Raw genomic sequence first — 14,437 nt, 5'->3', positions numbered from 1 at the left:
TATGTTGCCTGTAAATATGTAGAACAGACTTCTCCATTGAACACGGTGGCCGAAATGATATACTCATGAACGGAGAAGTTAAACAGGACAATACTGCCATCTAATGGATAGCCACCGGAACACTGAAATTCAAGTATTTTATGTAAATAAAATAAATAAATAAAAATATATATAGCTAGAATTCACTGAAAAGTATTTCATACACACACACATATATATATATATATATATATATATATATATATATATATATATATACACATATATACATATATACACATATATATATATATATATATATGAGAAATATATATATGAAATATATATATATATGAAATATATATGAAATACTCGAGTTGGTGAATTCTAGCTGTAAATAACTCCGCCCCCAACCACCCCACCCCCCAACCCCCGATATTGGAGGTCTCAAGGTTGGCAAGTATGTTATAACTACACAATACAGAAAAAAATAAAAGCAACAATCAATTTATAGTCACAGAATAATAATTACCATATAAATATAACTAACTGTTCTCGTAGGATGTGTAGAAACGCCGACTCAACACCAAGTCAAACCTTGTGACATTTCTTCATAGAATGCGCTCCCAACAGGTATAAAAAAGGGCATCTCTATCCTCCTTCAAAACCGCAATAAAAGTTCACCTCCAGGCAGCTACAACCCTAAACTAACACCCTCCCCGGATTGCTAATAATCAAATGTAAACAATCAAACGCAGATACTTTTTCTTTTTCTTATGCCTTCTGATCTCTCTCTCTCTATGTCCACTACTTGATGTCCATACCCCCCCGCCCCCCTCCACACCCCTGATTGTAAATAATGTAAATAATTCAATGTGATTATCTTGTGTGATGACTGTATTATGATGATAGTATATATGATAGTATATATCTATCATTGATGTCCATACCCCCCCGCCCCCCTCCACACCCCTGATTGTAAATAATGTAAATAATTCAATGTGATTATCTTGTGTGATGACTGTATTATGATGATAGTATATATGATAGTATATATCTATCATGAATCAATTTAAGTGGACCCCGACTTAAACAAGTTGAAAAACTTATTCGGGTGTTACCATTTAGTGGTCAATTGTACGGAATATGTACTTCACTGTGCAACCTACTAATAAAAGTCTCAATCAATCAATCAGACATGACGGTGAAAAACTAAAGAGATACATATGTCTGACATACAAAATTTAACTGTAATGTCCCAAAATGTCCAGCAGAGGGAGACCCCCGTCTGCCTGAATGACTTGAACACGTATCTAAATCGACAATTCAATTCAACATATCGGCACTGTTACACTTTATTATTTACGCTGCTTTGTGTAGGATGGCAACAAAGATTATTACAGCGGACAAAAACATGAACGACTTGCTTTCAAAACGAATACCGGAAGTCAAACAACAGGAAGTAATTCAGCGGAAGTGACATCATCCAACTGCTGTTTACCGATTACAGCATACAAGAAATAAGCCTTTAAAAAAGAATTACAACTCTACGTTAAAACACTCTCTACCTCTGACAATCAAAAAGCTCTGAAAACGATGATGCTGTGTTCCAAATAAAATGGAAAAAAAAAAATAGAATGCAAAATAAATATATATAATATATATATAATTAGTTACTTTATTGAGTTTACAACCCCTTGGCGCTGATTTGTACTGTTTTTGTACTTATTTTGATTATTATTATTTCTCGATTGTTTGTAAATGTTGCAGTTTATAAATAAAGGTTTATAAAACTCAAAAAACAAAAAACCCTATGTTCGTAAACAAAAAAAAAGCATACAAGACATAAAAACAACTATAGCTCAAAATTAAAGCATTGCAGTCGCTATACATGTCTTTGCACATTGTATGAACAATACAAAAGTATTATGTAAATAATAACAATTGACTTCAGGACAATAACAATGTTACATTGTATTAGTAATTAGTATTAGTAATTTTACGAGTACAAGGCAATATTAGGACAAAATACTTATTTTAAAGGAATACGACTCGAAAAATGAAAGGTGACATTTTCGGAAAATCATTAAAGATTTAACTTTTTTTTTTAAATACAGAGAATAATTGTTACTCACTCCGAGGTCTTAATCAAGTCTCAAGTCGTATCATTTATTTTAGCAACGTCTTCTTCACGTTACCAAATATAATGCCGTCAGAACTAATAAAATAATCAAAACACAATTTAAAACACATGTATTTCACATACATATCAGAAATACTCACAAAGTTCATTTTTAATCCGAGACTCCATTAACGTCTTCCACGCCAAACACGTGGTTTCATGCTGCTTCCTTAATTCCGTCACATATTAATTGTCCCCCCAACAACGTGACCAAACCGGAACTAAAATATATTCCCCTCTCAATTTACATGGGTTTGTAACAAAAATAAAGTTAACATAAACTTGCATGAATTAACCCAAGGAAATACCTTTTTAATCACATTATGTGTACAATATGAACTTATATTTATGCATTGTATTTATTTATTCTCACCAACTATAACATTGTGTATCAAATATAATTACGAGAATAAAAAAAGAATATTTGAATATTACAAGTTTAAAAGTCGTGATGTCATACAATCAAAACCTTGCTATTAAAGAAAGAAAGTGTTATACCCTTACACATGTTTTACATTAAAGTTGTACAAAATGTTTTTTGTGCACAATATTTGAAGGATTTACATAACAGGTGTCAAACTCAAGGCCCGGGGGCTAGTTCTGACCCGCCACATCATTTTATGTGGCCCGTGAAAGCCTGGAAAAAATGGGTTTCAATAAAATACTTTTTTTTTTTTTTTTACTGAATGCATTTGGTTGATCAATTTTGACCGGAAAAAAAAATGCACATTTTAAACTTTTAATATTATCTGATCATGCCAATTACATTATTATTATAAAACAATTTTTGTGAGATAAAAACAAATTAAATTAAATATCTTCTTTTCACTAGGGATGTCCGATAATGGCTTTTTGCCGATATCCGATATGCCGATATTGTTCAACTCTTTAATTACCGATACCGATATCAACCGATACCGATATCAACCGATATATACAGTCGGGGAATTAACACATTATTATGCCTAATTTGGACAACCAGGTATGGTGAAGATAAGGTACTTTTTTAAAAAATGAATAAAATAAAATAAGATAAATAAATTAAAATCATTTTCTTGAATAAAAAAGAAAGTAAAACAATATAAAAACAGTTACATAGAAACTAGTAATTAATGAAAATTTGTAAAATTAACTGTTAAAGGTTAGTATTATTAGTGGACGAGCAGCACGCACAATCATGTGTGCTTACGGACTGTATCCCTTGCAGACTGTATTGATATATATTGATATATAATGTAGGAACCAGAATATTAATAACAGAAAGAAACAACCCTTTTGTGTGAATGAGTGTGAATGAGTGTAAATGGGGGAGGGAGGTTTTTTGGGTTGGTGCACTAATTGTAAGTGTATCTTGTGTTTTTTATGTGGATTTAATAAATAAATAAATAAAATTACAAAAAAAACAACGATACTGATAAAAAAAAAAAAACGATACCGATAATTTCCGATATTACATTTTAACGCATTTATCGGCCGATAATATCGGCAGACTGATATTATCGGACATCTCTACTTGTCACCTTTATTTACACCGCTTGGTGCATCGTCTGAGCATTACGGCTACCATAGTAAGACGTACTGTGCTTCAATAAACAGATATTATTATGGTGTGTGTATAAGGACCCCAAAATGGCACCTATTAGAAGACATATTAAAACATTTTGACGGATTTCTGAGCGCCGAGTGTAATGTTCTATATCACGGGTGTCAATTTCAAGGGCTCGGGTCCAGTTCTGGCCCGCCACATCATTTTGTGTGGCCTGTGAAAGCCTGGAAAAAATGGGTGTCAATAAAATACTTGTTTTTTTTTACTAAATGGATTCGGTCTTTCAATTTTGACCGGAGAAAAATAAAAGCATATTTTAAAGTTTAATATTATCTGATCATGCCAATTACATTATTATATACTGTATTGTAAAACTATTTTTGTGAGATAAAAACTAATTAAATTAAATATCTTCTTGTCACCTTTATTTACATCGTCTGAGCATTACGGCTACCATAGTCAGACGTACTGTGCTTCAATAAACAGATATTATTATGGTGTGTGTAGAAGGACCCCAAAATGGCACCTATTAGAAGACATATTAAAACATTGTGTGTAATGTTCTTTATCACGGGTGCCAATCTCAAGGTCCAGTTCTGGCCCGCCACATCATTTTATGTGGCCTGTGAAAGCCTGGAAAAAATGGGTTTCAATAAAATACTTGTTTTTTTTTACTAAATGGATTCGGTCTTTCAATTTTGACCGGAGGGAAAAAAAAGCATATTTTAAAGTTTAATATTATCTGATTGTACGAAAGCCTATTGTGTGCCTTTAACCAGTTTTGTAATGTTTCTGTGTCTTTAAGTTGGTAGGTCAATCTGTGACGTCATTTCCCCTTTAAAGCACGTCTTTGTCAGAATAGCCGGTTTCAATCAGTGGTGGCAGCCAGCCTTGTGTGCGTTGACGACTAAATACCACACACACACACAAAACCATACACATTTAAATCTACCTTTCAACAATAAAGATGATTAAAGGATTCTCTGGCCGGAATCTGTCCATTGTGTCCCAACTCTAAAATAACTACTATCCCTTCCTTACACTGATCATGCCAATTACATTATTATATACTGTATTGTAAAACTATTTTTGTGAGATAAAAACTAATTAAATTAAATATCTTCTTGTCACCTTTATTTACATCGTCTGAGCATTACGGCTACCATAGTCAGACGTACTGTGCTTCAATATAAGGACCCCAAAATGGCACCTATTAGAAGACATATTAAAACATTTTGACGGATTTTTGAGCGGGGAGTGTAATGTTCTATATCACGGGTGTCAATCTCAAGGGCCCGCCACATCATTTTATGTGGCCTGTGAGAGCCTGGAAAAAACGGGTGTCAATAAAATACTTGTTTTTTTTTACTAAATGGATTCGGTCTTTCAATTTTGACCGGAGAAAAAAAAAAGCATGTTTTAAAGTTTAATATTATCTGATCATGTCAATTATATTATAATATATTGTAAAACTATTTTTGTGAGATAAAAACTAATAGTTAAATATCTTCTTGTCACCTTTATATGATTTTAAAGCAAGTTATACATAAAATAATCTAATAATCAAATGCATATGCATTTCGATTAATCATGATTAATCACAGGTTATTACCCGCATGCATAATGTCAATTATTTTTAAAAAGTGGCCCTCTGAAAGCAGCCATTACTGCGATGTGGCCCTCACTGAAAATGAGTTTGACACCCCTGATTTACATGTTAAAAAAAAGGCAAGAGTCTGGAATCCAAATATTTATTCGGTACATATTAAGTCTTATAACATGTATAAAAGTTTCCAATCACAATATGAAGCAATGGAACTGAGCGAATGCTGCAAAAGGTCAGCACACAAAAAGTGACTAATGATTCAAAGTAAGAACTACGAGAAAAATACATGGACATTGATTTAGTGAGATTCGTTTCTTAGGAAAAAATAAATGTGACTTTTTTTTTTCTTCTTCAGTAGAGTGCAATAATAATAATCATCATCATCATAATAAAAACGACACAGCACTGAAGCCAAGCGTCCACAAGACGTCTAAAAACGGTTAGCACTGGAGCTTCACATAAAGACAGCAGAAGAGAAAGGGCAAAGGTCACTGCAGGGAGGGGGGGCGCTATTAGTTAGCCGGTTGATGCAAAGAACAAAAAAAATCATAAACAAATCATGAATGCACATCACAGTTAGCTTGTCAAAGACTATCTAGAATTGCATGGTTGGAAACAAAACCTGAATGACTGAAGTGAAAAAAACAAGGACGCCCAGAAAAAGCCACACAAGCCCGCCCACAAAAGGGGAGGAGCCAGAATCAACATGTTTAACATTATTATTAATAATATTATTTGAGTTTGACCTTTAACCCCTGCCAACCGTCAACATTTTGAAGTACCACACCAGGGCGGGAAAAAATACGGAGGTTTTGATGAAAATATCACATGGCTTAAAGTCGTAGAATAACAACAATAAATGTAAAAACGTTTTAACATCACAAAAAAAATGACTGAATATCGCATGGCTAATTTGAGAAAATACGTCGTAGTTTTACAAGAAAAAAACTTGTCATTGAGACGGAAATTTTACAAAAAAACTACAAGATTAATGGCAAATGATGTGTAATACTACAAGAATAACATAATTTTATGAGGGTTAGCTGTCGTTTTACGAAAACAAAGTCATGGTATTATTAGAGAAAAGTCCTAATATTATGCGAAAGTAACTTAAGTCATTTTTGACAGAAAAAGCTGTTTTTTTCCCCACAAAATCTCGATGTTACGAGAGGAAAGTTGTAGCATGAGGAGGAAAAAAAAGCGTCATTTATACAAATTCTACGAAAACAATGTCATATTAGGAGGGGAAAAAATTATACTTTAAAAAGAATAAATTGTACAAGAAAATACGAATTAACGTCGGGTCATTGTGAGGAAAATGACTTGCAATATACAGTATTACAAGGATGAGATTGTGATATCATAAAAAAAAAAAGTTGTAGTTTTATTAGGAATAGGTTATATTGTCAGAATAAAATGGCAAAATTACGAAGAAAAGTCATGTTATCGATAACAACTTGCAAATGTTATTAAAAAACGGCAGATTCTTCAATGGAAATTTGGTAATTTATGAGAAAGAACAAAAATTATTGTATGATATTACTTGAATTTTTTAACAATACCACACCTTTTTATCAGAAAACAATTCAACATAATTCTTGTAATATAATTAGTTCTTTCTCATAAAAATACAAACTTTTGTAATTGCAGTATTTTGGACTTAACCCTCCTTTGTAGTCGCTCATCAACGAAAAAAGGGTCATAAAAAAAATCCAGCATAATGTTGCGTAACGGCGTAAAATATACACAAGTAAGCGCTCGGAGTTTTTAGTCTGAAAAACACAAAAGATTAATCATTTTACATTTCAAATAAAAGAGTGGTGACAGAGTGAAACAAACCTGTACAGTATTTTGTGCGCAGTTTTACCTCCGGACCAACAGGGGGCGACATTTTACCGGACGTTCCGTTGTATCATCAGGGAAAGAATACTATTTAAACAATCAAACGTTTGTGGAACTTACTGTTTGTAGTAGTACTATAAAATAGGAGTAAACGCAGCATTTTTTGTACTGTAAAAAACATTACTTTCTACCGTGCTCGATGTATTTATTTGGTACCTGCTTCAGTTTTGGTCGCTTAGCAACCAAAAATCCTCAGCAGCCTTGGATGCTTCCATGGAGTGTTTGTGATTTGACAGTTCAGTACTGCATTGATGAAAAGGCCAACATTGTGCGTTTGTCTCCTGTAAGAAGGTTTAGAAACAAGATGGTTTGGAGGTTTGTACGGCACAAACAAAACATCTCGTCGCGACATAAACAAAGCAGAACGAGGTGGAAGTAGTGGAAAAAGTGGTGGAGTATTTTAGTTTGGGGTTTTAAGCTCAACGGGTGGCACTTTTAGGCGATTTTCTCATGTTATAGGAATGCTAATGAGGTTCTGCATGACTCGATTGAGTGTTTGTGATTAGACAGTTCAGTACTGCATTGAAGAAAAGGCCAATATTGTGTGCTTGTCTCCTATAAGAAGGTTTAGAAACAAAATGGTTTGGAGGTTTGTACGGCACAAACAAAACCTCTCGTTGCGACGTAAACAAAGCAGAACGAGGTGGAATTAGTGGAAAAAGTGCTAGAGTATTTTAGTTTGGGGTTTTAAGCTCACCAGGTGCCACTTTTAGGCAATTTTCTCATGTTTTAGGAATGCCAATGAGGTTCTGCATGACTCCATTGGGTGTTTGTGATTTGACAGTTCAGTACTGCATTGAAGAAAAGGCCAACATTGTGCGCTTGTCTCCTATGAGAAGGTTTACAAACAAGATGGTTTGGAGGTTTGTACGGCACAAACAAAACATCTCGTCGCGACGTAAACAAAGCAGGATGAGGTGGAATTAGTGGAAAAAGTGCTAGAGTATTTTAGTTTGGGGTTTTAAACTTACCGGATGCCACTTTTAGGCAAGTTTCTCATGTTTTAGGAATGCCAATGAGGTTCTGCATGACTCGATTGAGTGTTTGTGATTTGACAGTTCAGTTTTGCATTGAAGAAAAGGCCAACACTGTGTGCTTGTCTCCTATAAGAAGTTTTTAAACAAGATGGTTTGGAGGTTTGTACGGCACAAACAAAACATCTCGTCGCGACGTAAACAAAGCAGAACGAGGTGGAATTAGTGGAAAAAGTGCTAGAGTATTTTAGTTTGGGGTTTTAAGCTCACCAGGTGCCACTTTTAGGTGGTTTTCTCATGTTTTCGGAATGCTAATGAGGTTCTGCATGACTCGATTGAGTGTTTGTGATTCGACAGTTCAGTACTGCATTGAAGAAAAGGCCAACATTGTGCGCTTGTCTCCTATAAGAAGTTTTTAAACAAGATGGTTTGGAGGTTTGTACGGCACAAACAAAATATCTCGTCGTGACGTAAACAAAGCAGAATGAGGTCGAATTAGTGGAAAAAGTGCGAGAGTATTTTAGTTTGGGGTTTTAAACTTACCGGATGCCACTTTTAAGCGTTTTTTTTCATGTTTTAGGAATGCCAATGAGGTTCTGCATGACTCGATTGAGTGTTTGTGATTTGACAGTTCAGTACTGCATTGAAGAAAAGACCAACACTGTGCGCTTGTCTCCTGTAAGAAGGTTTAGAAACAAGATGGTTTGGAGGTTTATACGGCAAACAAAACATCTCGTCGCGACGTAAACAAAGCAGAATGAGGTGGAATTAGTGGAAAAAGTGCTAGAGTATTTTAGTTTGGGGTTTTAAGCTCACCGGGTGCCACTTTTAGGCGGTTTTCTCATGTTTTCGGAATGCCAATGAGGTTCTGCATAACTCGATTGAGTGTTTGTGATTTGACAGTTCAGTACTGCATTGAAGAAAAGGCCAACACTGTGTGCTTGTCTCCTATGAGAAGGTTTAGAAACAAGATGGTTTGAGGTTTATACGGCACAAACAAAACATCTTGTCGCGACGTAAACAAAGCAGAACGAGGTGGAATTAGTGGAAAAAGTGCTAGAGTATTTTAGTTTGGGGTTTTAAGCTCACCGGATGCCACTTTTAGGTGGTTTTCTCATGTTTTACGAATGCCAATGAGGTTCTGCATGACTCGATTGAGTGTGATTTGACAGTTCAGTACTGCATTGAAGAAAAGGCCAACATTGTGCCCTTGTCTCCTATGAGAAGGTTTACAAATAAGATGGTTTGGAGGTTTATACGGCACAAACAAAACATCTCGTCGCGACGTAAACCAAGCAGAATGAGGTGGAATTAGTGGAAAAAGTGCTAGAGTATTTTAGTTTGGGGTCTTAAGCTCACCGGGTGCCACTTTTGGGCGGTTTTCTCATGTTTTAGGAATGCCAATGAGGTTCTGCATGACTCGATTGAGTGTTTGTGATTTGACAGTTCAGTACTGCATTGAAGAAAAGGCCAACACTGTGTGCTTGTCTCCTGTAAGAAGGTTTACAAACAAGATGGTTTGAGGTTTGTACGGCACAAACAAAACATCTCGTCGCGACGTAAACAAAGCAGAACGAGGTGGAATTAGTGGAAAAAGTGCTAGAGTATTTTAGTTTGGGGTTTTAAGCTCACCGGGTGCCACTTTTAGGCGGTTTTCTCATGTTTTCGGAATGCCAATGATGTTCTGCATAACTCGATTGAGTGTTTGTGATTTGACAGTTCAATACTGCATTGAAGAAAAGGCCAACATTGTGCGCTTGTCTCCTATGAGAAGGTTTAGAAACAAGATGGTTTGAGGTTTATACGGCACAAACAAAACATCTCGTCGCGACGTAAACAAAGCAGAATGAGGTGGAATTAGTGGAAAAAGTGCTAGAGTATTTTAGTTTGGGGTTTTAAGTTCACCGGGTGCCACTTTTAGGTGGTTTTCTCATGTTTTAGGAATGCCAATGAGGTTCTGCATGACTCGATTGAGTGTTTGTGATTTGACAGTTCAGTACTGCATTGAAGAAAAGGCCAACACTGTGTGCTTGTCTCCTATGAGAAGATTTACAAATAAGATGGTTTGGAAGTTTGTACCGCACAAACAAAACATCTCGTCGCGACGTAAACAAAGCAGAATGAGGTGGAATTAGTGGAAAAAGTGCTAGAGTATTTTAGTTTGGGGTCTTAAGCTCACCGGGTGCCACTTTTAGGCGGTTTTCTCATGTTTTAGGAATGCTAATGAGGTTCTGCATGACTCCATTGAGTGTGGTTGTTTATACTAAAGGCCGAAGTGCTTATTGTGTGCGTTAGGACAGTTGGAAAGTGTACTGATGGTACCCAGCATGAAGACCCCGGGTTGGCAGGAGTGAAACATGGCGGGCGGCTTATGCAAATAAGCACTCTCTGCCGTTAAGTCAGAGGATGGATGTAAATAAATGTTAAGGTGTGTGGCGGGCTTGCGAGCGTGCTTCCGCGAGCGTGCGTCCTTCCTGGGAAATCTCAGGCTGGTGAGGTTTATGGAGGACAGATGAGGTCAGAACCTACTGAGGTGGTTTGTGTGCGTGTGATTGTACGTTTACACAAATGGCTGCAAGTGCAATGCAATGTGTGTGTTTGTGTGTGTGTGTGTGTGTGTCTTCCACTAAGATCTCATCGGCCTTTGCTGTAGCCGGGAAAGAACTGGTCCAGCAGCATCTGAAGGGTCTTGTTTTGCGTCATGACGTAGTCCTTGCCCAGGTCGTGGCGGCAGGCGGGGCAGGTGTACACCTCCGCCCGGAACGAGCGCTGCAGGCACGTCTGAGGGAGGGACGACGGGGAGAAGAGGGTCAAGGGTCGCACGTGTACACACACACACACACACACACACACACACACTCACTCACTCACTCACTCACTCACTCACTCACTCACTCACTCACTCACTCACGTTAAAAAAGGAACTTTTGAACACCACCAAGCCCTGAGATCGTGCACCTTTCTTGCCTCACCTTGCACACATTGTGCGTGCAGACGGTGGAGATGGGCTGGTAGGCCAGCTCCTGGCAGCACACGCACATGAAGATCTGCTCCATCTTACGCAGGAAGTTCTGCAGAAGAACAAGAATAATCATCATGCGTGCAGGACAGAGTTGCTAGTCAATAAGGAAAGTGTGACAGAGTGTGTGCTGCTGCCTACCGGTCCCTCTGCCAGGTGTCCCAAGGCCTCGTCCCACAGTTTCTTATTGGCCGTGTCCTCTCCGATCAACTGCTGCTGCTGCTCCGACAGCTCGAACGCCTCCTCCACCTTGGCACGCTTGGATGGAGGCTCGGCCGGCGGGGTCCATTCTGAGCAAGAGTCGGCAGCGGGATTAGATTTTTTTTTTTTTTTAAAAGAAGAAAAATAGGCTTCGCTACACATCCTAAAATCAACTTGTGCTCACTTGTCATTTTGCAGCGTTTCCGGGTGTTGTTGATAAATGGCTTTCGCTTTGCATGATAGAGTTTTAACTTGCACTTACAACTGTCGCGACTGGAGATGTCCGATAACATCGGACTGCCGATATTAACGGCCGATAAATGCTTTAAAATGTAATATCGGAAATTATCGGTATCGGTTTCAAAAAGTAAAATGTATGGCTTTTTAAGACGCTGCTGTGTACACGGACGTAGGGAGAAGTACAGAGCGCCAATAAACCTTAAGGGCACTGCCTTTGCGTGCCGGCCCAGTCACATAATACCTACAGCTTTTCACACACACAAGTGAATGCAAAGCATACTTGATCAACAGCCATACAGGTCACACTGAGGGTGTCCGTATAAACAACCCTAACACTGTTACAAATATGCGCCACACTGTGAACCCACACCAAACAAGAATGACAAACACATTTTGGGAGAACATCCGCACCGTAACGCAACATAAACACAACAGAACAAATACCCAGAACTCCTTGCAGCACTAACTCTTCCAGGACGCTACAATATACTCCCCCCGCTACACCCTACCCCCCCACCTCAACCCCTCGGCCCCCCAACCCAACCTCCTCATGCTCTCTCAGCGAGAGCATGTCCCAAATTCCAAGCTGCTGTTTTGAGGCATGTTAAAAAAATAATGCACTTTGTGACTTCAATAATAAATATAGCAGTGCCATGTTGGCATTTTATTCCATAACTTGAGTTGATTTATTTTGGAAAACCTTGTTACATTGTTTAATGCATCCAGCGGGGCATCACAACAAAATTAGGCATAATAATGTGTTAATTCCACGACTGTATATATCGGTATCGGTTGATATCGGAATTGGTAATTAAGAGTTGGACAATATCGGAATATCGGATATCGGCAAAAAAGCCCATATCGGTCATCTCTAGTCGCGACCAACTGTAGTTACTGACAGTGGTTTTCTGAAGTGTTCCTGAGCCCATGTGGTGATATCCTTTACACACTGATGTCACTTTTTGATGCAGTACCGCCTGAAGGATCCATGGTCACGGGCATTCAATTTTACGTGCAGTGATTTCTCCAGATTCTCTCAACATTTTGATGATATTACAGACCGTAGATGGTGAAATTCCTAAATTCCTTGCAATAGCTTGTTGAGAAATGTTGTTCTTAAACTGTTCGACAATTTGCTCACGCATTTGTTGACAAAGTGGTGACCCTCGCCCCATCCTTGTTTGTTTGAATGACTGAGCATTTCATGGAAGCTGCTTTTATACCCAATCATGGCACCCACCTTTTACCAATTAGCCTGTTCACCTGTGGTATGTTCCAAATAAGTGTTTGATGAGCATTCCTCAACTTTCTCAGTCTTTTTAGCCACTTGTGCCAGCTTTTTTGAAAATTCCAAATGAGCTATTTGCAAAAAATAATAGTTTTCCAGTTCGAACCTTAAGTATCTTGTCTTTGCAGTCTATTCAATTGAATATAAGTTGAAAAGGATTTGCAAATCATTGTATTCTGTTTTTATTTATGATTTACACAGTATGAGTATAAGTCCTGTTTCGTCTACTATTCATCCATAGCGTTACTGCTTGAAAGGATTTTTCATTCATCATTTCAAGCAACGTTTATAAGTTTTACAATTACTGGCGACGCTTGATGACCTCATCAAACCGCCGCGAGCGGAGCATAACAACAACAAGAGTGTTGTTGCCGGTGCTGTAGCCGTGGCTAACAAGCGTGCTCCCACTGTGACTGACTAACGACACCATGTCTATGGTTTGGGATTATTTTAAAGTGTCTCTGACTGATAAAAAAACTGGCAATTTGCAATGACTGCAAAAAGTTGGTTATACGAGGAGGAACCAAGACGTCTTCCTTTAATACGAGCAATTAGATCTCCCACCTCTTCAAGAATCAGAAGGAGATACGCGATGAATACAAGCAGAAGATGGATGTGAGTCCAGTTTATAATTCCCTGTTATACAGTATGCCAGGCAGTCTTGCACTAAATGAGGACTATGTTATTGTTTACTTTGTTACTCTAGTATACTCTGGACTGAAGCTGTGTGCCTTCCTTGTTTTTGTAGCTGTTGTTTTGAGGCATGTTTAAAAATAAATAAAAATAATGCACTTTGTGAAAGTCAAAGTATAGTACTTCCCATAGTTATAGTGGGTATCAGGATTATCTCAGGGAGAGCATGTCCATACTTGCCAACCCTCCCGTTTTTAGCGGGAGAATCCCGGTATTCAGCGCCTCTCCCGACAACCTCCCGGCAGAGATTTTCTCCCGACAAACTCCCGGTATTCAGCCGGAGCTGGAGGCCACGCCCCCTCCGGCTCAATGCGGACCTGAGACTGAGTGGGGACAGCCTGTTCTCACGTCCGCTTTCCCACAATATAAACAGCTTGCCTGCCCAAAGACGTCATAACATCTAGGGCTTTTATAGAGTGCACAACTGCGCACACAACAAGGAGACGAAGCAGAAGAACGAGGAAATTACAGACATGGCGGCCGAAATGATATACTCATCATGAACGGAGAAGTTAAACAGGACAATACTGCCATCTAATGGCTAGCCACCGGAACACTGAAATTCAAGTATTTTTTTTTTTCTATGTAAATAAAATAAATATATATATATATGTATATATAGCTAGAATTCACTGAAAGTCAAGTATTTCATATATATATATATATATATATATATATATATATATATATATATATATATATATATATATATATATATATGAAATACTCGAGTTGGTGAATTCTAGCTGTAAATAACCACACCCCCAACCCCCCCCCCCCCCCCCCCCCCCCCCAAGCCCCCGATAT

General features: G+C 37.8%; 1 protein-coding gene across 1 annotated transcript in view; it reads right to left on the bottom strand.

Moving 5' to 3' along the window:
* Nucleotides 1-8,993: 8,993 nt before the first annotated feature.
* Nucleotides 8,994-14,437, bottom strand: part of LOC133639084 (E3 ubiquitin-protein ligase UHRF2-like) — a 57,105-nt gene continuing 51,661 nt past the window's right edge. The window contains exons 14-16 of the mRNA XM_062032217.1: nt 11,350-11,498; nt 11,162-11,260; nt 8,994-10,970 (exon numbers count right to left, since the gene is read on the bottom strand). Of these exons, the coding sequence (XP_061888201.1) occupies nt 10,824-10,970; nt 11,162-11,260; nt 11,350-11,498 (395 nt within the window). The 3' untranslated portion in view covers nt 8,994-10,823. The remainder of the gene's footprint in view (nt 10,971-11,161; nt 11,261-11,349; nt 11,499-14,437) is intronic.

This window comes from Entelurus aequoreus, linkage group LG21, assembly GCF_033978785.1.
Source record: "Entelurus aequoreus isolate RoL-2023_Sb linkage group LG21, RoL_Eaeq_v1.1, whole genome shotgun sequence".
Taxonomy (NCBI): domain Eukaryota; kingdom Metazoa; phylum Chordata; class Actinopteri; order Syngnathiformes; family Syngnathidae; genus Entelurus; species Entelurus aequoreus.
The sequence above is the reverse complement of the archived record's forward strand: the minus strand, read 5'-3'. Positions and strand labels throughout refer to the sequence as shown.